The sequence below is a fragment of the Dendropsophus ebraccatus genome, chromosome 2 (genome assembly GCF_027789765.1).
Source record: "Dendropsophus ebraccatus isolate aDenEbr1 chromosome 2, aDenEbr1.pat, whole genome shotgun sequence".
NCBI classification, from domain to species: Eukaryota; Metazoa; Chordata; class Amphibia; order Anura; family Hylidae; genus Dendropsophus; species Dendropsophus ebraccatus.
The window spans coordinates 100,616,037-100,640,538 of record NC_091455.1 but is presented as its reverse complement, the minus strand read 5'-3'; the positions used below and the strand labels follow the sequence as shown (position 1 = coordinate 100,640,538).

The 24,502-nt window shown below is 44.2% G+C and overlaps 1 protein-coding gene across 1 annotated transcript in view; it reads right to left on the bottom strand.

Moving 5' to 3' along the window:
- The window catches only part of SLC22A23 (solute carrier family 22 member 23), an 86,387-nt gene extending 62,978 nt beyond the window's left edge, over positions 1 to 23,409 (bottom strand). The window contains exon 1 of the mRNA XM_069958075.1: positions 22,158 to 23,409. Within this exon, the coding sequence (XP_069814176.1) occupies positions 22,158 to 22,679 (522 nt within the window). The 5' untranslated portion in view covers positions 22,680 to 23,409. The remainder of the gene's footprint in view (positions 1 to 22,157) is intronic.
- Positions 23,410 to 24,502: the final 1,093 nt, after the last annotated feature.

The following is a 24,502-nucleotide window of genomic DNA, read 5'->3' as shown; positions in this document are numbered from 1 at the left end:
TATTAAACATTCGAGGTCATGTGGTTCAGCCATCCAATAAGGGTAGACGCCGTTTTGGCGCTGCGTGCGTACTCCCAGGGTCCCTCACGGCCTCCCTGCATGGTGATTAGATAAAAAAAAAGCGTCAAGTGCGATGGGAGGGCTTTCTAATGTTTCCCACTTATTCTTCACACTATTTGATTGAATTCGAATCTTTCAAATACCGCAATATTCGATCAAATACCATCTCTATCGAATCGTATTCGCTCATCTCTAATGTTTAGTAAACCATTTCAGAAAAGGCTACAGGTCCTCAATACCGACACATTGTGCTTGGGACTCTCTTCACACTCATTCTGTATACATCAGGAGGTTTCCCTGTAAATACAGTGGAAAGACATTGCTAAAGCCGTGTGAGAATAAAGAAATAGCCTTAAGGGGAATCTTTCACGCAGAAAATGTTGTCTAGTCTGCAGGCATCATGTTATAGAACAGGAGGAGCTGAGCAGATTGATATGCATATTTTTGTAGGAAAAGATTCAGTGTAACTTGAACCCTGGCAATGTGAACATACCCTACAGCTGCCTTAACAAAATAGTCTCGGCATGGCAAACCATGTAGATCCAGTCTCATTGTCTCATTTCAGGAGCATCCACCCAATGCCAGCTAGCTGCTTCATAATATAAGGACTGTCTCTTTCTCACAGTGGTGAGCCCTGGTTCTCATTAAATGCCCGACTGAACACAAAAAATCCTTCCATAATCGTGTCTTGTCTTTATGAAGGGCTGCACACTTACACAGTAACCACTTCACAACGTATTAACAGATCATTCCTATGCCAGATGAAAAAGCCCAGAAGCTAGAATTAACCCCCTAACAGCACACCATGTAAAGCCATCATTACACAGAGTACCTGTGGTTACTGGGAGGATTAGACGGTGCACACCACATTGTCTATGCAAAGAAGAATATAAAATTCCCTATCACATAAACCTGGGTTCAGAGGGTTAACCATCACGTGATAGGGGAAGGTCTCTGTTCTTTTCTAGGCTTGTTAGGCGAGGATTACCAAAAAGAAAATGACCCAACATACAGAGTGTACGCTCAAGGACAGATCCTCCTAACGTCATACAGCATGACATGCATATTAATTTCTCCCAAGGCTATGTGTGAGAAACGCTGCAGAGAGGCCAATACAAACACAAAGGGCTGCTGGTGATATTCCATAGACTATCCAGCTCGAAAGGAGATTCCTTTGTCTCCGAGCAGGTAGATTATGCAGAATCCACAACTTTGAGACATCCGTTTTATGGTACACTGCAGGTGCTAGTAATCTGCAATGGTATTGTAAAAAAAGATTATCAGCCTGACACCACAATGGAAACAAATTATAAATGTATGAGCCAAACCCATCAAGAAGGAATAGTCAATGCATCAAAATAAAGATGGCTTGATAGATCTGGCATAAATTCACTAGATACGTTAAACATGGTTCTCTCTACATTTTTTACTTAGGGTCCTATTAGACGGGCAGATGACAAGCTGTAAATGAGCGCTGATCTGCTGGAGCAATTAGACGGGCTGACTATCGGGCAGCAAGGGCTACACAGACATCGATGTCCGTGCAGCCCTTGTCTTTAGTATAAAATAATAAAGTAACAACTCACCTTACCACGTTCCTTAAAGGGGTAGTGCGTCGCTAAACAATTATTCACTAAATAACACACATTACAAAGTTATACAATTTGTAATGTATGTTATGTTAGTGAATCGCCCCCTTCCCCGTGATTCCCCCCACTCACACCAGACCCGGAAGTGTAGTGCTCTATACATACCTGCTTCTTGCCGACCCCCTTGCCGCAGATCCTGACTGTCTGTAGTATTGTATGTTGTGTCTGGTCTCAAGTTACGATGGTCCAGAATTGACATGCAGTCAATGCAGTTACCACATATTGACATGTCAATTATTTGGGCGGAGAGCGGAGGCGCACGTGAAATCCCACTGAAACAATGGGACAGGTGGAATTTCAAGCAGTGTCCGCGGCGTGGGCTCCGCTTGAAATTCCGCCAATTTGCTCAGTGTAAAAGGGCCCTTAGGCTTATTTTAGGCACAAATTTTGGTTGGAGATGAGTCAGAACATGCGATGATTTTCAAAAACTGCTACTGAGCTGGCCGCTGTATTTTACAAAACAAACTTAAAAAAGCCATGTGGCAAATGAGACTTTTCTTCTGGGTTTTTACTGAAAACCAGTGTTTGATTCTACCCAATGTGTGGTGGCTACTCCCTTCTAATGTGGTTGACAGTTCTTTCCTCCTTGTCACCTCTGGTGCTACAAAGCCTGAATTCAGAATTTAACAGTCTCAAACACACACACACACACACACACAAAACAGAAGAAGGTTTCAGATGAGCGCAACACAGCCGCATCACTATGATGCTTTCAGTTAGGGTTGGTTGCAATCTGAGATGAATTCAGACATTTTTGTCTCCGAAAGAATACAGTCTGGGCCAGTATAACCAATAAAACATTAAAGGAGAAGTCCGGCAAAAAATTTTATTAAAGTATTGTATTGCCCCCCAAAAGTTATACAAATCACCAATATACACTTATTATGGGAAATGCACATAAAGTGCTTTTTTCCCTGCACTTACTACTGTATCAAGCCTTCACTTCCTGGATAAAATGGTGATGTTACGACCCGACTCCCAGAGCTGTGCAGGCTGTGGCTGCTGGAGAGGATGATGGCAGGGGGATGCTCAGTGTCCCTCCAGTGCCCTGTGTCCCTTAGTGTCCCCCTGCCATCATACAGTACTCTCCAGCAGCCACAGCCCGCACAGCTCTGAGAGTCGGGTCGTGACATCACCATTTTATCCAGGAAGTGAAGCAGGGTAAGTGCAGGGGAAAAAAAACACTTTATAAGCATTTCCCATAATAAGTGTGTATTGGGAAGTTGTATAACTTTTGGGGGGGCAATACAATACCTTAATAAAAAATTTGACCGGAGGTTGTCCAACCATTTTTCTTTTTGGAATAGGGAATCATTTGTAATCTATCATTTTCCCTTAGGCTGGGTTCACACTGCATTTTTACAATCCATTCAACGTATCCACTTTTAATTGGTGACTTAACGGACAGAAAAACGTAGTCAACGCTATTTTTTGTGTCCCTTAAAATAAAAATGGAAGTTAATGGAAAAACGGATCTAAACAGATGACACAATTGCATCTGTTTTTTCCATAAAACGTATACGTTAAACAGAGTGCAAAAACACAATGTAACCTTAGATGTTTCCTCCAAGATTTTTTTTCCCGCCTGTGTGTCCCTGGGCATCCTCTGTTGCTGCTTTTTATATTTGTGTTCATTTATTTACATAAAGAACTTCCAGGTCACAGGGGTCAGCAACCTGCAGGTGGGTGTGGTTTCAGTTGGGCGGGGCTTTAATGAGCAAAGAATCTTTTGCAAGTTTAATTCATCAATAAATAGAATAAAGTGAAGTAGCCTTTCTCCTCTCCATATGACAGACAGCAGCAGCACTGCCCGGCCACTGCAGATCTTTACAGCACAATAACAATAATATTTTTTTATATATATAGCTCCAATATATTCTGCAGCGCTGTACATAGATTAGTGTCACTTATATTGGTCCCTGTCCCCAATGGGGCTCACAATGCTCACATACATACAGCTTTTATATTTGGTGACATTTGATCCCAGGACTCCAACGCTACAAAGCAACATGGCTAACCTCTGTGCCACCCACAACATGGCTAACCCCTGTGCCCCCCCACAACATGGCTAACCCCTGTGTCCCCCACAACATGGCTAACCCCTGTGTCCCCCACAACATGGCTTACCCCTGTGTCCCCCACAACATGGCTAACCCCTGTGTCCCCCACAACATGGCTAACTCCTGTGTCCCCCACAACATGGCTTACCCCTGTGCCACCCACAACATGGCTAACCCCTGTGCCCCCCCACATGGCTAACCCCTGTGCCCACCCACAACATGGCTAACCCCTGTGCCCCCCCACAACATGGCTAACCCCTGTGCCCCCCCACAACATGGCTAACCCCTGTGCCCCCCCACAACATGGCTAACCCCTGTGCCCCCCCCACAACATGGCTAACCCCTGTGCCCCCCCACAACATGGCTAACCCCTGTGCCCCCCACAACATGGCTAACCCCTGTGCCCCCCACAACACGGCTAACCCCTGTGCCCCCCACAACACGGCTAACCCCTGTGCCCCCCACAACATGGCTAACCTCTCTGCCACCCACAACATGGCTAACCTCAGTGCCACCCACAACATGGCCATCAGCCCCTGGTCTCCTCCATATCATGCTGCCCTTAAAGCTGAATTTTCTACTGGGCCCAGATGTTCGCTCCTCCTACAGGGGTGGGGCTAAGTAGGACAGGTCCTATTTTTTTGGAATTGCGCAATGTGTGAATAGCACAATAAAAATCAAAGAGCAATAAGTTGATCCATGATTGCGGATATGAAATCAAAGCCAACTTTGCAGGACGTGTGAATAAGGCCTAAGGCTCATTACTACCTTCTTACTGGCAGCGAATAAATGACAGAATCAACAGGAAATACCTGTAGGACATCCGCTAGTTCACTCAGCATGCACGGATCTGACTCAGCATTTTTATAGCTATAAAAAATCTCAAACACTAGGTCATACAGCTCCTTGGCACTATAAAGATGCAATCAGAACTGTGCCAGGATGTGCCTTTATAGGCTGGAATATATGAGTCACATACAACAAATCCTGGGCACTGCCAAGCTGTAATTTGCAGTTACATCTGCCACCTGGCCATGAGAAAACATCACAAAATGACCTTCTGAAATATAAGGAAGATTGTTGTGGTCATGCTTAGTGACTTGTACAGTGAGGATTCTATCAATAGTATCACAGACTACTGATCACTAGTATACTAAGCACTAGTAGTAAGTAGGGATGAGCGAACCGGCTGAGGTTCACGTTCATATAAACCTGAACTATCGGCTTCAGATTCCCGCTGTCTGCCCGCTCCGTGGAGAGGGTGATACAACCTTGAGAACCGCCTGGAAAACTAGGATACAGCCATAGCCATAGGCTGTATCCCAGTTTTCTAGGCGGTCCTCAGGCTCTCCATGGAGCGGGCACACAGCGGGAATCAGAAGCCGATCGTTCAGGTTCATACAAACCCGAACCTCAGCCGGTTCGCTCATCCCTAGTAGTAAGTGATATCTACAGCACAAGATTGGGGCTGAGCTTATGGAGTCCTCAGTGGAAAGAGTGGAAATTGCACTATTTAACATAAAAGCTTTGAACAATGGGACACTTTCTAACTGACTTGGTGGGAAACCAAGAATCACGTTGTGGCATCTAGGACCCTGCCACCAAAGTGTGTTAACCAAATCCACAATTAGGAAACATCAATTTACTAACATCAAACCATTGATGTGGTCCCATTTAGTTGTGATGTATGAGAACAGACAAGCCAATATGTATATATAGACGCCAGAGACCTTATAAAAGCAGAGCTGTGGTTTACCTCCTATGTAACCATATTACTAAGCAGAGTGAATGTTTTAGCAATAAAGCAGAGTAGATGAATCACAACTACTGCCTGTGAGCTTCAATAAAACACATAATTGAAGGCCTCGTGTGAGCCCGGCTATTTTAGGGACAACAATATCCTACCCCAGCATTTATTTTCAATGCTGTACTTATTTCTTGGCCATAAACGTCCTCTGTATTATATCCTGGTCGTTGTTAGTAATGGTACTGGGTTTTATTCGTTGTTTGCTTTCGGCTAGGGCTACATTGCGCAATTCTGTAGCACTAACAGATTTTAAAGTGTCACTGTCGTTATTTTTAAAATCCAAAAAAACAGTAGATGTCATATAAAGCAAGTTTGCAATTTACATTGATTTTTTTGTCATCATGCTGGAAAAAAAAGCTATGCTATCCAGGTCCAGTCTCCTAAAGGCAGCTTTTTATGGTCCTTTTACACGGGATGATTGATCGTTCGTTTTTGCACGATAAAGGTCAAATTCCAACGATAATCGTACGTGTAAACACAGCGCACGATCAAACCTGCTTTATTTCACATCAACTAATGATTTAGATTTTGAAAGTTATATCGACAGTGGCATTTTAAAGGGGAACTACTAGAAAGAGGTGGGCTGGCGTTATGGGGGCTGGCAGTGCTCCTAACAGTCTCTGAGGGCTGTCATGTTGCAGATGGAAATGAGAGGAAACACATAGGGAACACCCAACATTCCGTGCCGACATTCCTGTGTATGGGGAGGATGCGAGAGATAACTTACAGTCACTTATTGAAGGTGTATGGGGACCTTTAGTCAAACCTGCCCAAGATAGGTTAAACAACAGTTTACTTTCTGATGGCACATTTCCTTTAAGGCCCATGATTGGGGGGGGGGGGGGGGCTAAAAGCTTACCGCATACTGGGTGGGATTTACTAATACAGTACACCTTAAATATATCAATCTCATAATTAATATTACTAATTCTCAAATTATCAAGGATCATCATTATGATTGGATTCACACCAGTAAAAAAAATAATGTTTAAAAAAAAAGGAGGCTAGCCTGTGTGGATACTGTCATCCTCTCATGCTGCCGTCATTGATTCATTCGGTTTCACTTGGTTTGTAGAAATTAATAGGCCTATTGTTAGTGCTTCTCTTCTGATTTTACCAGTAGCCTTGTTGGTGTGTATAGCAATGTAATCCTACTGAAAACCAGCACATAACGGCAGTAATAACAATCAATAAAGGAGATCTGTACAGGGCACTGTTACCAGCCGCTAATGCACACTAAAAAAAAAAAAAAAAAGTGCATGCTCTTGTGGTGATGGTGACAGTCCAAGCGTCTGTCAATTACAAGAGAAAGTGAGCGCTCTGTCATTTCCTTCAATTAATTCCAGCCTATTGTTTAATTAATAGCACGGCTAATTATGAATACATGAATGCTAAAAAGGCTAAAGCTTCAGCCTGCAAACCTGGGAAGGACTGAACTGGGGTGAGGGCAAAGGGAGGGGAAACACCTTGTCATGTGAAAAGAGAAATCTTATATTCTGTGATCACAAGTGAGGTTATAGAATCTCCCCAAGCTCCCATGAACGTATTTAATGACATGTTTGTTCTTTGTGAATAATTCAGAAAATTCCTTCTCGATAGACGGTACTGTAACATTTACAGGAACCAATGAAGTGATAACTACCTTGCAAATCAGCACAGACTCCATGTTCCGCTCCGATTTATACTATATCAGACTTGTCTTGCTTGTTTGCACAGCTCGGGAATACATGATCTGGCAGTTTCACCTAAGCTGTACCAATAATCAACACACAGACAATATCAAGAATTAACACCAGCAATATCGCCCGTGTGACCCTACAACAAGCCGGCATGGTGATGTGATTAAAATAAATGGGATAGTTTTTTTAGGCATGCCTGCAAATCCACTTAGCCCTTTCACATTGTCAGCCAAAGTGTAATAGTATCTGTCAAATTCACTAACTGCCCCTATGTCTGCAGCTCAAGTTGCCGGATCCTTCCACCCAAACAAAAGCAGGGAAGGCATGACAGGATCAGTATATACTGCATGTCAGCAGACGTCCTAAACATGTATACCATGTACAGGGGGGAGGCAGCTTGTATGTTTATTGCCAAACATATATAGGCATGCACATATATAGGTAAATGCTAGAGCGCTCCAGTCAGGTGGAAGTCCCTGGGGTCACACCATACATCATTTGTCTCCTGAAGCAGGCCTGGGGGCACCTGTCCTCTAGCGCAGTGCTTCTCAATTCCAGTCCTCAGGCCTCACCAACAGGTCATGTTTTGAGGATTTCCTTAGTATTTCACAGGTGATATAATTATACTCAGTGCATCAGGTATTATCACAGGTGATCTTTGTATGGGAAATCCTCAAAACATGACCTGTTGGTGAGGCCCGAGGACTGGAATTGAGAAGCACTGGTCTAACAACATCAGAAGGTAACGCATCATGGAGATCACAGCTTCTTCAGGGTGGACTGTAAGGGTGTGTTCACACATAATCTATATGCTGTATAAAGACACTAACAAGGGCATAAAATATGCACTGTGCAGTAGCAGTGAATGCACAGACTTGTGAACATTTAGAGAACACAGGAGGTGAAACTCAATGAATAACCTTTGCTAGAGTTTTACCTTTCAGTTTCTAGCCTACATTTTGGTTACTGCAAAGAAATTACCCAGAAAAGTGTCACGTGTACACTGCTTGAGACTTTATTGAGAAACTTGAACTTTTTGCAACCTTGTTCAAACAGGTAAAGTGAAAAGAGTCATGTCTTAGCTTTCCGCACCTGTCTGCAGCTAGGCGGGGAGGGTAAACAGCGCTGGTTGCTATGAGGACAAGGGGCAGGACGACTAAGAACAGGAGAAATAGGAGGAAATAAGAAGGAAAGTGCATTCATCTGGACATATGACGCAAAGTAACTACAATTCTCTGAAGGGATTTTCCTTTATACTGAAACTATGTAAAAATGATCTCTATATGTAGAGATCGCACAAGTCTGAACGCTGGAAACAACTTCCCCGTGTGATATATAACATGATCATCTCTTACCTCTTATTACAGTTCAGTAAAAGATGAATGTTCGCCAACTGGACCAGATGAGCTAGCCTTCAACCCACATGTCCATCAGTGAGCAATGACCACCCATGACCATGTAATGGCGGCTCTTTCCTTCACCACTTTAGATAGCTACTGACCATTGCATAATGGCAACCTTTTTTCAAAGGTTTTGGCCCAATTATCTAGTCACAGCTGGTCAGTTTCTTGGGCTGCATTCCCACATGCTGACAACCACATGGGTTAAGACAATACATCCAAGCAGCCACCAATAACCAGGTAGTTCTCTTGGCTTTCATCAGCAACATTGTGCGGCTATTAATGAACGCATGAGGGTGTGGTTTCAGCCCCATGGGGGACATTTATGAAAGTCCTGCCCGGGCGTACACCAGGAATTACCCCTTCTCCCTGGAGTACTGTATGCCCCACTTGCCCGATGGAAGGGCATGGGGAGCTCAAAAGGGCTTGGCAAGGCGGGAAGGAGGCGTGGACTCCTTCCGCGCCTCATTTATGCCTGCTCACAGGAGTAAATCATGATCCAAATTTACACCTCTTGGAAGCAGGTGGAGATTTGGTACGTCGGACGCAGGTTCGGGCCCCTGGCCGGCCGGATTGACTAGGAGGCGTGCGCCCCTTAGTGAATTCATCTGGGGGAAAGGGGGCAGGGCCTAATTTACTTGTATGCCGGTCTTCATAAATCCCCCCGCGTTCATCGCTATTTGGAAATGCGGCCTTACCCTTGCCCATTTTTCCTAACTAATGTTATTCCCATTACTGGTTAGTAGTTTTAATGATATGGTTTCTTACATGCACATATACCTCTTACATAGGGCAAGCCAATTACATTACAATATGTTGCTTGTGAAAAGATATTTAAATATCAAAATGAATGCGGCAGCACAATATCTTTTTCTATATTTTACAGATCCTTTGCATACATGTCATAATCCAAGTTAAATGTCACATGCAATCACGTGCATTTTATAGGTCCTGTCAAATGTCTGTGACATGACTAGGCACCTTGTAACAGGTGGTTAAAAATTAACAAAAGGTATAATTATCCCTCTATCCTGCTCAGTGCAGAGTAGACTATGGATGAGAACATCTGTGCTGATGGTGCATATGGCAAGCATTGGAAAGGGATGAAAAATATATTAGTTGGATACTGTAAAAAGAAAAAAAAAAGGTTGCATAAGGGAGAGCAGAACTCTGTAATATCCATCCCAATCTCACAGCTTGTGTTGGGGAAGGGAGCGGGGGGTGGCAGGGGTATTTATCAGGTGATCACTGTAAGGGAACATCTCCCCAGTGGTCCTCACAAGCCCTGTAATCATCGCAGTGGAAGAACTAGGGGCATATCCCTCAATATAGACTGTAGAGCATGAATGTTATATAGAACCTGACCATTTAAAGACATCATCAATGCTCCACATCAGGTAGCACTACCTACTCCGGAACACCCTATTTTTCCAGTGTACAAAGAACTAATCTACGTCTCTAATCTATTTTTATCACAATAATTTATATTGTAAAATAAGCACATTGCTAGGATACCAAAAAGAGTCTTGGTATACTGTATGTCTGTCTTTTTACGGATGCTCCACTGGATGCTTTATGTACAGAGGTATTATGCCCTAAAAGTGCTGTAGCACACAGAGCTTGTGGCATTCTTAAAGGGGTACTCCAGCAAAAATCTTTTTATTTCAAATCAACTGGTTTCAGAAAATTTATTTAGATTTGTAATTTACTTCTATTCAAAAAATCTTCAGTCATCCAGTACTTATCAGCTGCTGTAATTTACTTCTATTTAAAAATCTCAACTTCCTATATTTACCAGCTGCTGTATGTCCTGCAGGAAGTGGTGTATACTTTTCAGTCCAGCACAATGCTCTTTGCTATTGGGATTTGCTACTGCTGTGGAAAGTTCCTGTCCCGGACAGAGATGTCAGCAGAGAGTACTGTGTCAGACTGAAAAGAAAACACCACTTCCTGCAGGACATACAGCAGCTGGTAAATATAGGAAGTTGAGATTTTTAAATACAAATCTATATAATTTTCTGAAACTAATTGATTTGAAAGAAAAAGATTTTAGCCAGAGTACCCCTTTAAGAATCCTAACAGTCTCTATCCACTTGATTACAGACTCAGACTAAACAATGTACTCACTCTGACTTTGCAATTCATGGGCAAGTTTCATACTTCTTAGGCTGATAAGGTTGCTCATGTAAAAGCATTCCAAGATTATTAAGCAGTAGAAAAAGAATTGCATGAAACTTTATTCTTTGATACCTAGATAAGATTTAGATAAGAATAATATGCAATGAATAATAGGTATGGCAGATGGGCCCTTGAATTCATAACTTAACATAAACTTTAAAGCAGAAGTCCGGCAATTTATAAAATCAGGCATTGATTACAGGTACGGACTTACTTCTGCCCGTGGTGAGCAGTGGGACCAGGCTCGGGACCCCCAACGCCTACACGTTACGACCCCGTTTAATCAGTCACTTACTGGGACGGGATGCCACTCCAGAAATTAATTGGCTGAGCACCCAGTCCATCATCAGGGACAGGCCTCCTCCCCCCAAGTCATGACGTCATCACAACTCGGGGGGAAAACGCCATCAGGTGGGGGTCCCGAGGGCGGTCCGCTGCTCCTCTTTTCGGGCACAGGGAGAGGCGAGTCCCTATTTGTCACCCCCCTGACGGCTTCCAGATTTTATCAAATCGACGGACATCTCCTTTAACTTATGCAGTTTCCAGGTTGTAAAACAAACGTCTGTGCCCACATATATAGAGAAACCAGCAGAATAAATAATAATTCGAATAAAGTCCTGAATTACTTTTCTCTTTTATAGTAGTACCAGTAACAAAGCAATGAAAAGCTGAAGACAGATTGTGAGAAAGGAAAGAGACTGCTGCATATAGAGACAGATCAGGGCTGGGATTCATCCACAAGCAACTGCACAGTTCATGCTACCGTCACCATTCCCAATAGCAATAAAACAGGGACCTGTAATAAAAGTAAATAAATGACTCAAACAGTAATACCTTCCTATAACAACAATGGAATACCCAGCTTTATAACAGACATTAATAAATTATTTGGACACAGTGCTCACTGAATCCAGTCTCACATGACCTTCATTGTAGGCTGTTCTACTGATGAAGAACCTCAATCCAATTGCAAAGCTATAGTGGCTGCCTCTAAACTACCAGTCATATAAGTCACATACACGCTTCTTATTTTACTGTACTGTACTGTAAAGTGTTATGGTGAAAAAATCCTAGCTCACTTTGGGTCAATGTCCAATGAACAATGACTGACCGTGATGTCCATATGACCCAAAATCTCTTAAATTGTTCTCAATTTCTCCCCTTACATTTGTATATTTTATGCACAGACAGAGCATTTACAGCAAGTTTGGGTTCGCTAATTTACTTTAAGATGCCCAGATGCAAAAAGCCAAGAGCAGAATCTCTGCTGAATATGAAAAAAAAAAAAAAAATGATACCACTGCACTCCTTCAAGTCTCTCCTAGACTCAATACATATAAAAAAAAAAGGCTCTTAATATATAGGATGAAGTAAAGTTACTGATCCTGTAGCCTGTCAGGATAAAGTCCATAAGAAATGTACAAAAGGTAACAGCATCCAGTCGTTGTAAAGTGCAAAAAAAAAGCAAAAGCGCTGCTATGTTACTGCCATGATGGAATAAAGCACTTTTGCTTTTTTTGCACTTAACAACGTCTGGATGCTGTTACCTTTTGTACATTTCTCTGCTGAATATGGTCCCCTACTATAAGCTACGTATTGCTGGGACTCCACAGTTTGTGCCAATTATATCTATATCTTCATTGTGTGAACTGACAGAGCTTTCTGCGGCCGCAATTTGCGGCCGCAGAAAACTGACATGTCAGTTATTTGCGGGTCCACAAGGGATTCCGGCCGGAGCGTATACGATGTGTATACGCTCCGGCTGGGATCCCATAGCAGATAGGGCAGTGTTCACAGGCGCATAAAGTACGGCCGTTGTTGCCGATGGCAACAACAGCCGTGCTTTTATGTAGTGTGAACATAGCCTAAAGGTGCAATGAAGTACTGAAAGTACTGTACATACAGTGAAGCTTTGTAATTGGGTTTATTAGCCAAAAAATGCTTTTTTATCATGAAAAAAACAGTTTGAAGCTCTCCCCCCTGTCTTCGTGGCTTGCTTATGGAGAGGGGAGGGGTGGAGAGAGATGAGGCACCAAAACAGGACAACAAACAGTTAATCACCAGGCTATCTCCTCTGACAGTCAGCAATGACTTCTCTGACCTCTGAATAACGCTGTCACCCACCTTCATGTTGTGTAATCCTTTGTTCTTTGCTCTCTGCTGCCGACTAACTCCCTCCTCCCCCTCCCCCTTCCCTCTCTATAGAACAGACAGGGTTGTGTCTGATGCAACAAGTCACAATTTCCTGATATTTTGCATTGAATGGAAAAGAGGAGGGAAAAAGCTTTTTGAATGCAGATAATGGCAGATTTGCCTAATAAACCCAATTACAAAGTTTCTTAAAATCGCCTGGACTATTTTTTCTGCAAAAATAAAATAAAAAAATACAACAGTGACTCTTTAACAGAAACGCCTTCAGTTTAGATCCCTCATCATTGACTAGAATATAAAAAAAAAAAATAATGTTCATCGTCTTTTGGACTGAAAACAAAATTTGTGCTTTAACAGGACAAGCCAGAGCGAAGACTGTGTAATGTATGCACAGTCCACGGGGGGGGGTTAGGGGGCTGCCGCTGACATATTCACAGCGGGAAGACAAATGCTGCGAGTATGTAATCCTACTGAAACTGACAGGAGGGGAATCGCAGTGGACTGCGATTCCATTAGGTGTGAACCCAACCTTATTCTGCCACGCGAGACAGGAAGAGGGGCAGCAACTAGTCATCTGGGCGGGGAGATGCCCGGGGGGCGAGTCATGGCTCTCCTACTGTCAGCAAACAGTGCAGGGATGATTACCTGGCAGAGAGGCATCTCCCTGTGTCACGCGGCAGAATAAAACATCTTTTTCGCTACTTCTTTGCCATAAAGGTTTCCAAAATAGTGTGATAAACATTGTAGTTCAGCTTCAGCTTCTGCAAAAGATATTGATTTTTCAGATTCAAATGATTGGCTTATACTGGTTATGGTTTGGCCCTGTTCACATGGTGTGCTATGGGGAAGGGTGGTTTAACCGTCCCACAAATATTCAGGTTATGGCAACTTTACAAGCCTCTGTAGATCAGTGAATCAATTCAACATTTACCTTCAAACTGCAGACACATTTTATAAAAAAATATACCACCAAAGAAATGACAGTAACTGCCATGGTTGCCCTTAGCAACCAATCCCAGCACAGCTTTCAGAATACCAAATAAAAGCTGTGCTGTCAGTGGTTGCTAAGAGCAACAAGGACAGCTTATATTGCCTCATGACCTACTCTATCAGCTTGGTTAGGATTTGCTATATTTTCTTAGGGTCCTAATAGACGAAGAGATTTTTAACAATTAAAGACTAACGAAAAACTATCACAAACGAGATTGTTTCTTGTAAAGCTGAAAATGTAGTTGACCTTATTTTTGTGTCTGTTAAAAAAAAACATCCATGATGATCCTTTTTTTTTTTGCATACAAATGCATCAGTTTTCTTCATCAGTTTTTTGAAGAAAAAAAAAATGGATAGGAGATACGTAGTGTGAACCCAGCCTAAGATAGGTGAAAAAAACTTCTAGCTAGGAGGTTTCACTAAACACTTAAAAAACTACCTACATTTAGAAAAAATAAATGGGAGGGCACAAAAAGACAATACAATAATGGCATTCAAGCTATTTCTTGACAATGAAAAAAATGTGAAGAGTATGATGAGAGAAAAGGAGACTGGATTCTACTCCACGCCCTTTATTCTTTAAAAGTGTAGAAAGGTTGCATCATTGTAGGTGTGTGATGTCAAAGACCTTAGGTTTAATAGACCTGCATTAAGACTAAGCAAAGTTATAGTGATACAGTGTCTACACTACAAGCCTTTATATTAGGAAACCACACATTTACCATCATAACCAGAAAAACACATCCCAGCAATTGAATAATACCATAGGCCTCATGTAATAACGCCAAAAGACGACAAGAGCTGGGGTTGATAACAACTGGGCAAATGAGGATATCCAGCCTGCGTACTGTAGTAGGGATTTTAAATTCTGGGAGGGTAACACACAACTGAGGCAAATTACTCTCGAGTAACCATCAAAAGTTAAAATCATAGTTAATACATATAGATACATATAAATAATGAGGGTTTTTTTTACCCATCCCATTTCCTGATACCCCATGCCTTATTAAAGGAGGAAAAAAACTCATTTGGCTCTGTTTCCTTGAAAAAAAACCACTAAACACTAATCAGAAAATTGTCTCTCCTATTCTGAATCTGTCCTATATATCTCCCTCCTTGCTTGCATTCCCCTGCCGTAAGCCTGCACTCGGGACATGCTGATGCATAGAGAGAACTACTTAGCTCTGATATAATGGAAAGCTCTACTAACAGGATTGTATTTGCAGGCGTACAGCAGGCGAATGCAAGCAAAAAGAAAAATTACACATTCAGAATCAGCATCTTTTCATATATTTACTGATTAGTTTTGGGGGGTTTGGAGGTGGCAGAGTCCCTTTAACTACATCATATGGAGGAGCCTTCTAATTGCAAATTATTATTTTTTTTTTTTAAATAGGGAGAAATTGTATGTTATATTGTTAAACTTCTTTAAAATAAAGTAAAAATCTTGTTTTTAGAGAAATCAAAAGCTCCATTTCTCTTGAGAGTAAAAAAGCGACAAGTCAATTGCAACAAATGAGCAAATTTCCATATATGAGGCTTTTACACAAATCTGTTCATTACTGATGCCAACTGTAGGCAGTCACTGCGACTTCAGTGGCTGCCAAACATGTCATCATCTCTGGGATGTATTCAGTTACATATGTAAAAAGAAATATACTGAGTAAGCATTCAACAATAGGAAAATGAGACAAGTACTAAGCATGTACTGTACTAACAAGATTACACACTGCAGAATACAAGCATCAACAAATAATAAAACAAGAACACATTGAGATTCTACAGTCATCAATTTACAAACTGAAAAATGCCCACTAAAAGTCAGAGACAGGTGAGGGGCTAAATGTTAGCCAACTATGGGTATCACAGAGATATTTGCCCACCCTCATTCCTTTTTATGCATCGCCACCAAGACATCAATGCAATGCTCTCACCAATGGCACAAGACCTATCTTTTTATCTCTCTACATGATTGTGTACAGCTGCCTTTCTATAGGACCTATAGTCTTGAAAAGTCCTTGATGATCTCTAAAAAAGAAGGCCTGTTGTTGATATCGAGACTGCTACCCATTCAACTGAACATTCCCTGTTCTTTATGGTCAGCGGATTCCCCATTAGGGAGTGGCCATTTATCGTTTGTGGACAGCTAGAGTTAAATATGACCGGGGGGAAAGGGGGGGGGGTATCATTGCTGTACACCTTGAGCCATGCGTATATTTTTTGCAAGCTTTTGCACAACTGTTTTGCTAAAAAAAAAAAAAAAAAGGGTGACTTTTTGATGTCTACAAATCACATGACATAGCTAAAAACTTAGGTTTCAACATCTTTCATGGTTTCACATCCTTCACGTCTGCTTTGTCACTATTTTTTTTTTTTTATCAAAAAGCACTCCACCCTGGACCACATGTAGATACAGTCAGAGTAATGCAGATCGCTAGGTGCATTAAGACTTGCAAATCAGTTATGAAGCCAGATGCAACTTCATGATGACAAAGCTGCAACTTGTTAACAGGAAAGCACAGTGTAAATAAAGGAGAACCAGGGTGATAAAAATCATCAATAATAAATTCACCATCCATGGTGTCTAGAAGGAAGGTGAGGGTTACAAAATAAAATAAGAGGCATAGTAAACACTAAGGGATTGTCCGTGGAGCAGCACTCACTTACAGCGAATCCACATCTAAAAAAAAAGCTTTTCAAGACAGGGAGGGTGCATATCCCAAAACCATCTCCAATAGTTGTACATTGTCGCTGCAACATCATATGCCCCCAAAAATCTCAGAAGAATTACTTCCGAGGAGGCTGCAGACATTTCCTGCTCCCCAGATGACTCCTTTAAACCATTTTGGGCTAATGTTAAAATCATTTTAAGTTCTAAACCTCAGAGCCATGAATCCAAAAAAGGCTTTTTGTTTCTACTTTACAAAATCCACAAATTATGTTTCACATGTAAAAATTTCTTGTTCTTTATTCAACATCTGCCATAGCCTCTGCTTCATCAGGACACAGCCATCAACAACAGCAGCTAAGCTGGAGTTTCTAGAATAGCTCTGAGATTGTCCGGCATGAACTTCCCACCATCTGATCTCATACTGTGGAAGCCTTGATATGTAAAATAGGAGTACAAAACCTGAGCTTATTCACAGGCTGCGGCCGGAAGCTCCCACACCTTGATGGAATTAAGATTTGGAAGCAATTTTTACTATGAATAGAAAGTTTAGAGGAAATTTACTGATACTTTGTAATTCATAGATAGGCAGTCACAAAGGTGCTGCATCAACCTTAGTAAATATAACCCAATGTTTTCTCAAGCATTTCTTGAAGGGGTTATCCAGGATTAGGGAAAAAAGCAGAACCACCCTGTTCACATGCTGTGTGTGGTATTACAACTCCGCTCTATTACTACAATGGAACTGAGCTGCAACACCACACCCAAAAGACAGGAGTAGGGCTGTTTCTGAAAGAAAGCAACAAGTTCCCCCGGACACAGCTTTTTTGTGGCGTTTTTCTGGCCTCCAAAAAACACTAAAGGTTATCTTGGCTTTTTTGGCATTTTTGGCTTCAGGTGTGAGTGGCCTTTTTTTGCTGTTTATGAGACAAACAAATGAAATCCCATTTCTGTGTTTAAGAAAAACATAGCCAAAAAAAAAAAACGTCACGAGGGGAGGAAAAAAAACATATAGCTTTAATAAAATTCCTTTGACTTACAGCTAACATCTGGTTACAGCATTTTTCCCCCAAAAGTTTAGCCAGTGTGAAACCAACCTAAAGAGAAAGTATTATTTATATTGTTTTTACTAGTTAAATGCAGATTTATTTTTTTATTGGATTTTTTTCCTACTTATGGTGTGTACAAAGTTATGAGGACATCGAACCTGCCTGGCTATTGCTGACAGCCCCTGGTTTTACAGTAGATATGAACCATGGAAACCTGTAGTCCTAAGTCAACTTACTGAAAGTGTGACTGTCACTTATTGTGATTCCTGTGTTACCTTTATGCATGGCATCTATCCCAAGTCCATGTTATAAGACTTCTTATAGGAATGAAACAAGGACTTGAAGGGAAGCCACCTTCCCTGCCTTTTTAGCACATTCTTTCTTTACACTTGTGTAACATCTCACTGTAGCTCTGCTTAAAAGTTTGTGTTACAGAACAGTACACGTTAGGGCCCTATTACACCAAACAATTATCAGACCGCCATCCTTTTCAATGGGGAGCCCGTATGATCTAAGGATGGTCCAGGCAGCCATTCCTGCAGTTTTCTGTGCCGCAGCGATTCAGAGAGTTTTCCCGCTGCCGGCATGATGTGTCATGATTGGAAACAATACATTGCATGAATTCACCATCCATAGGTCCGCATAATCTATGGACATGTGAATGCAGCGTAAGGCTTGGTGGCCTGATTGAAACTTCAAGATTTTTTACTCAATATAACAATAAAATGATTCAACTAAAAAATAAGGAAAAAGTAGGATTTGCTGAAATACTGACCCCAAAAAACATAAAACACTAGAGATTAGGGAACCTGGAGCATGCTCGAGTCGATCCGAGCCCGAACTTTCGGCATTTGATTAGCGGTGGCTGCTGAAGTTGGATAAAGCCCTAAGGCTATGTGGAAATCATGGATATAGTCATTGGCTGTATCCATGTTTTCCAGACAACCTTAGAGCTTTATCAAAGTTCAGCAGCCCCAGCTAATCAAATACCGAATGTTCGGGTTCGGGTTCGCTCATCTCTATAAAACACACATCGGTCCTATATAGATTCCACAAGGATCGTAACTAGAGATGAGCGAACCAGGTTCGGATTCGAGTCGATCCGAACCCGAACGTTCGGCATTTGATTAGCTGGGGCTGCTGAACTTGGATAAAGCTCTAAGGTTGTCTGGAAAACGTGGATACAGCCAATGACTATATCCATGATTTTCACATAGCCTTAGGGCTTTATCCAAGTTCAGCAGCCACCACTAATCAAATGCCGAAAGTTCGTGTTGAGATGGACTTGAGCATGCTCAAGGTTCGCTCATCTCTAATCGTAACCTATCTTTCCAGTACAACTGAATGGCAAATGTTTTAAAATATCTATCCATTCAGGGGTCAAGGAAAGCTGAATCAAGCAGATTCTCAGCTTTCATTTAGCTTTCCCTACCAATACGGCAGCTTTAGCAGCAATCTTTGTAGCAGGCAATCACATAGGGTGACACAGACAGGTAAACACAGATAGGAGGCTAAGGTGGAGGCAGTATACTTCCAGGGACCATATGCTGAAAGCAACTGTCATCTGGACAACTTTGGCCTATATGGAGACCACAGAAGGAAGTGCCCTGCATGTATTATACTAGTGGTCTCCAGGTGATGGAAAACTACTGTCTTACCTCCAGCATGAGCTGAAAGCCCCTGTAACATTTCGGACTGAAGAGTTCTACACATCCAAAGTATAGAATCCAAAGTTATGGTCCAGCAGCCAATTTCTAGAACCCTTTGTTACCTGGCTCCTCGCCCAGCCCTGCATTACATGGGCCCCAGTGAATGCACTACTACTAGTGAAATGTGGGCGAGCTGTCAGATTCCCTAGTCGCCCACTATTCTTGCCACTTAACCTCCAGCAATGAGCTTTGTGTTAGTGGAACTGCCTTATGGATTGGGGTTGTGCTGAAAGGACATTTCCTTTAAATAAATGCAGGGAGCCATGTGTGTACTCAGGTTGTCTCTACTTATATACGACTGAATAGACAATGGATATCACCGCACAATGGGAATTGTAGTTTTGCAACAACTGGAGGTCACAAGTTGTGCACCTCTGGCTGAGATGACATGGGTGCTGGTTTTACACGGCCTTCTCACCCCTTTAGGACAGTGTTCATAGCCAAAACACCCAGATGTCACGGCATGTTTGAAGTTGTAGTTTTGCAAAAGTGGTAGAGCCACAGGTTGGGGGACACGGCTTTAGGGCATGTTCCCACACAGCGGTGCCATTTATGTGAATAGAGCTTGCAGATATGGAAGCAGGTGTGATCCAGAAATACTGACAATTAGAGAACAGCCATTACACTAAGCGATGCCAACATCCACACCAATAGGAACACGTCTGCTTACACATGTCACTGTATACAAGCATTCCTGTACATCATGCATGTAGTATCAATTTATCAAATAACAAAAGTCTTACATCAAACTTATGATTTTCATACTAATAATGCTGATCTAGATGGCATGAGTGGGGGCTGGACAATTTAGGTTACCATACGCCCTCATGTCTAATGGATATAGATCATGGCGTATATGGGACAAGTCGTGTCTCTAGGATATTAGGGAGTGACGCAGTAGTAGCAGATTTACTCACATGATGTGACCCAGCCCATAAAGGCTTCTGTACACAACGCAGGACATTGCTATGTTCCTATGAGGTGATCTCTTCCCATACCTGGAGTAATTCACTTTCCATGACAGCTCACTAGACTGGCACCTTGTATTCCCTCCACTTTCCCAGCAGTGAAAACTGCCCTCACTAGATCCAAACATTTCTGAGGTGACTGGGTAGCAAATATGGCAGCTATCCGAGAGACTTCTATATCTAATTTACATTGCAGAAAACCTAACCCATATCAGACTGCTGTTATCACAGCCAGGATATTACGTAGGATGCCAGGTAGCCCCCCTATGAGCTGGCACCTCTCCTCGTTGTCTGGACACTGTGCTATATACATGGATCCCCCATATGTCAGCAGCCATACTGTGTCTGAACACTGTACTATATAGGTGGATGTCAGCAGCCATACTGTGTCTGGACACTGTACTATATAGGTGGATGTCAGCAGCCATACTGGAACCTGCACTGTACTATATAGGTGGATGTCAGCAGCCATACTGTGTCTGGACACTGTACTATATAGGTGGATGTCAGCAGCCATACTGGGACCTGCACTGTACTATATAGGTGGATGTCAGCAGCCATACTGGGACCTGCACTGTACTATATAGGTGGATGTCAGCAGCCATACTGGGACCTGCACTGTACTATATAGGTGGATGTCAGCAGCCATACTGTGTCTGGACACTGTACTATATAGGTGGATGTCAGCAGCCATACTGGGACCTGCACTGTACTATATAGGTGGATGTCAGCAGCCATACTGTGTCTGGACACTGTACTATATAGGTGGATGTCAGCAGCCATACTGGGACCTGCACTGTACTATATAGGTGGATGTCAGCAGCCATACTGGGACCTGCACTGTACTATATAGGTGGATGTCAGCAGCCATACTGTGTCTGGACACTGTACTATATAGGTGGATGTCAGCAGCCATACTGGGACCTGCACTGTACTATATAGGTGGATGTCAGCAGCCATACTGTGTCTGGACACTGTACTATATAGGTGGAGGTCAGCAGCCATACTGGGACCTGCACTGTACTATATAGGTGGATGTCAGCAGCCATACTGGGACCTGCACTGTACTATATAGGTGGATGTCAGCAGCCATACTGGGACCTGCACTGTACTATATAGGTGGATGTCAGCAGCCATACTGTGACCTGCACTGTACTATATAGGTGGATGTCAGCAGCCGTACTGGGACCTGCACTGTACTATATAGGTGGATGTCAGCAGCCGTACTGTGTCCGGACTCTGTACTATATAGGTGGATGTCAGCAGCCATACTGGGAGCTGTACTATATAGACAGGAGCCATACTGGGAGCTGTACTATATAGACAGCAGCCATACTGGGAGCTGTACTATATAGACAGCAGCCATACTGGGAGCTGCACTATAGCAAGAGGCCATAAAGTAACTGGTTGGTTTCCATTCATTGCAGGAGAGTGTGGCCAGTGCTGCCCCCCTGGGTGTCTGGTCATTCTCAGCAGCAGCAGTACTGGGTCCCAGGACATGATCGATCCATCACACCTTTAGGGCTAATCCACATTCTATAACTCTCTGAGCTGAATGCCATCCTATAGACAGTTGCCCCCTGTGCAGGTGCCCCCCACCAGCTTCAGAGAGTGACCCATATGTAAGCAGCCACACTGGGACAGGCAGGAAACATCGCAGTCCTGCGTCATTTTGAGGTATAGAAAAGTCGGGGGGAAGTAGGGCAGCAATTGGCGCTCAGTAGGAATGCCCCCCGTCCCCAGTGCAGCCATATGTCGCATCGCTGAGACATATCTGCGCCTTTCTTACCTTGCTGACTACGTTCTGGACGAGCCCGGCGTGGATCTGGTAGGTCCACTCGTGGCACAGGCAGGTGTCGTTATTGGGAGGGAAGATGCCCGGTGAGGGGTTGGTGGGCAGCTGGGGTGGCGGCGGCAGCATCACCTCGGGGGCCGGGGAGGTGCCGTTATGCGGGTGCAGGGGGCCCTTCCTCCCCGGTAGGCTGCCGTTCGTCTTGCACCACTTGTCGGGTTGGTCCAGCATGAAGAAGTCCGAGAACTGGCTGAAGGCGAGGAGGAGGGCTGGCATCCAGGTGAGCAGCACCAGCCGCCTCTGGTAGGAGCCCAGCCCGCCCAGGAAGGGCAGCACCGAGCCGTCATAGTCCAGCAGCAGGTGGCTGTACCGGGAGCCGGGCTGGCCCGGGGATGCGGGGGCCGTGGGGACCTCTTCACATTGGGGCAAGGTAGTGCTGGAGGCCGGCAGCACGGAGCCATTCTCCTCGGCCTCGGGCTGCCTCATCCAACCGGATTCAGGATCTGGCTCTGTGGCCATGATGCCACCTCCTTCCCGGGGCAGCCGGGGCTGTCAGTGGCAGCATGCACCCATCAGGCTGCGGTCAGCGCTGTCAGTGAGTGCCCGGGGCTGATGCTGGGGCTGCTCACTGATCGGAGGGCACAGGCATGGGGCACAATAGCCCAGGTGTCCCAGGTGGCTCCTGCCCGGGTGCTATGTGTCCGGGGACGGGTGCTGTGTGTCCGGGGACGGGTGCTGTGTGTCCGGGGACGGGCGCTGTGTGTCCGGGGACGGGTGCTGTGTGTCCGGGGACGGGTGCTGTGTGTCCGGGGACGGGTGCTGTGTGTCCGGGGACGGGTGCTCTGTGTCCGGGGACGGGTGCTCTGTGTCCGGGGATGGGTGCTCCTCGCCGCCTCCTGGCAGCCTGTGTGCCCAGTGCCGCAGCCCCCTCCTCCCGCACAGCGCCGGCCACTGCTACAAGAATAGGGCGCTGCAGCCAGGAGCCGCCACTGTCCTCATCATAAGGAGACTACGAGACACACGTGATCCGCCGAAAATGTGGCGTCTCCCGTCCTTACAGCTGGGATAGACCCGGCCCGGAGAGCTCGAGTGTCGGTCACGTCTACGGCTGGCGGCGCGCACAATGGGCTCCCTCCTCCTGCTGCTGCCGCCGGGGGAAGCTGCGATCATCCGACCGGTTCAGTCAGTGCTGCCTGGCAGGCTCCGCAGTACATGACAGCTCTCCCCTCTGCTACCACCGCCCCCCGGAAGTATCGGGGCGGCACACAAGCCAACCTGCAGCGCCGGCTCAGGCGAGCCCTCCCCCGGGAGGCAGCAGGTAGCGGCGGCTGCACGGGGAGACGGACTGCGCACCGGCGCCCCCTCCATACGGCACTGGTGGGGTACAGACACCGGGGGCCGTGCCCGCTACCTCAGCCACATAATAATCCGCAGATATCCATCTTACAGGTTATACACTGGTAGGATACCCAGCCTTATAGTTGCAGTGTTTTAGTATTGTTACTCAGTGCCCATAACAGTGGTGCCATATAGCACAAGAGTGTTCCAGCAGTGCCCTACATTACCCATACCAACCAGTATTGCAGTAGTGCCCTACATTACCCATACCAACCAGTATTCCAGTAGTGCCCTACATTATCCATACCAACCAGTATTCCAGTAGTGCCCTACATTGTCCATACCAACCAGTATTCCAGTAGTGCCCTACATTACCCATACCAACCAGTATTCCAGTAGTGCCCTACATTGTCCATACCAACCAGTATTCCAGTAGTGCCCTACATTACCCATACCAACCAGTATTCCAGTAGTGCCCTACATTACCCATACCAACCAGTATTCCAGTAGTGCCCTACAGTGTCTATACCAACCAGTATTCCAGTAGTGCCCTACATTACCCATACCAACCAGTATTCCAGTAGTGCCCTACATTATCCATACCAACCAGTATTCCAGTAGTGCCCTACATTGTCCATACCAACCAGTATTCCAGTAGTGCCCTACATTACCCATACCAACCAGTATTCCAGTAGTGCCCTACATTGTCCATACCAACCAGTATTCCAGTAGTGCCCTACATTACCCATACCAACCAGTATTCCAGTAGTGCCCTACATTACCCATACCAACCAGTATTCCAGTAGTGCCCTACAGTGTCTATACCAACCAGTATTCCAGTAGTGCCCTACATTACCCATACCAACCAGTATTCCAGTAGTGCCCTACATTACCCATACCAACCAGTATTCCAGTAGTGCCCTACAGTGTCTATACCAACCAGTATTCCAGTAGTGCCCTACATTACCCATACCAACCAGTATTGCAGTAGTGCCCTACATTAC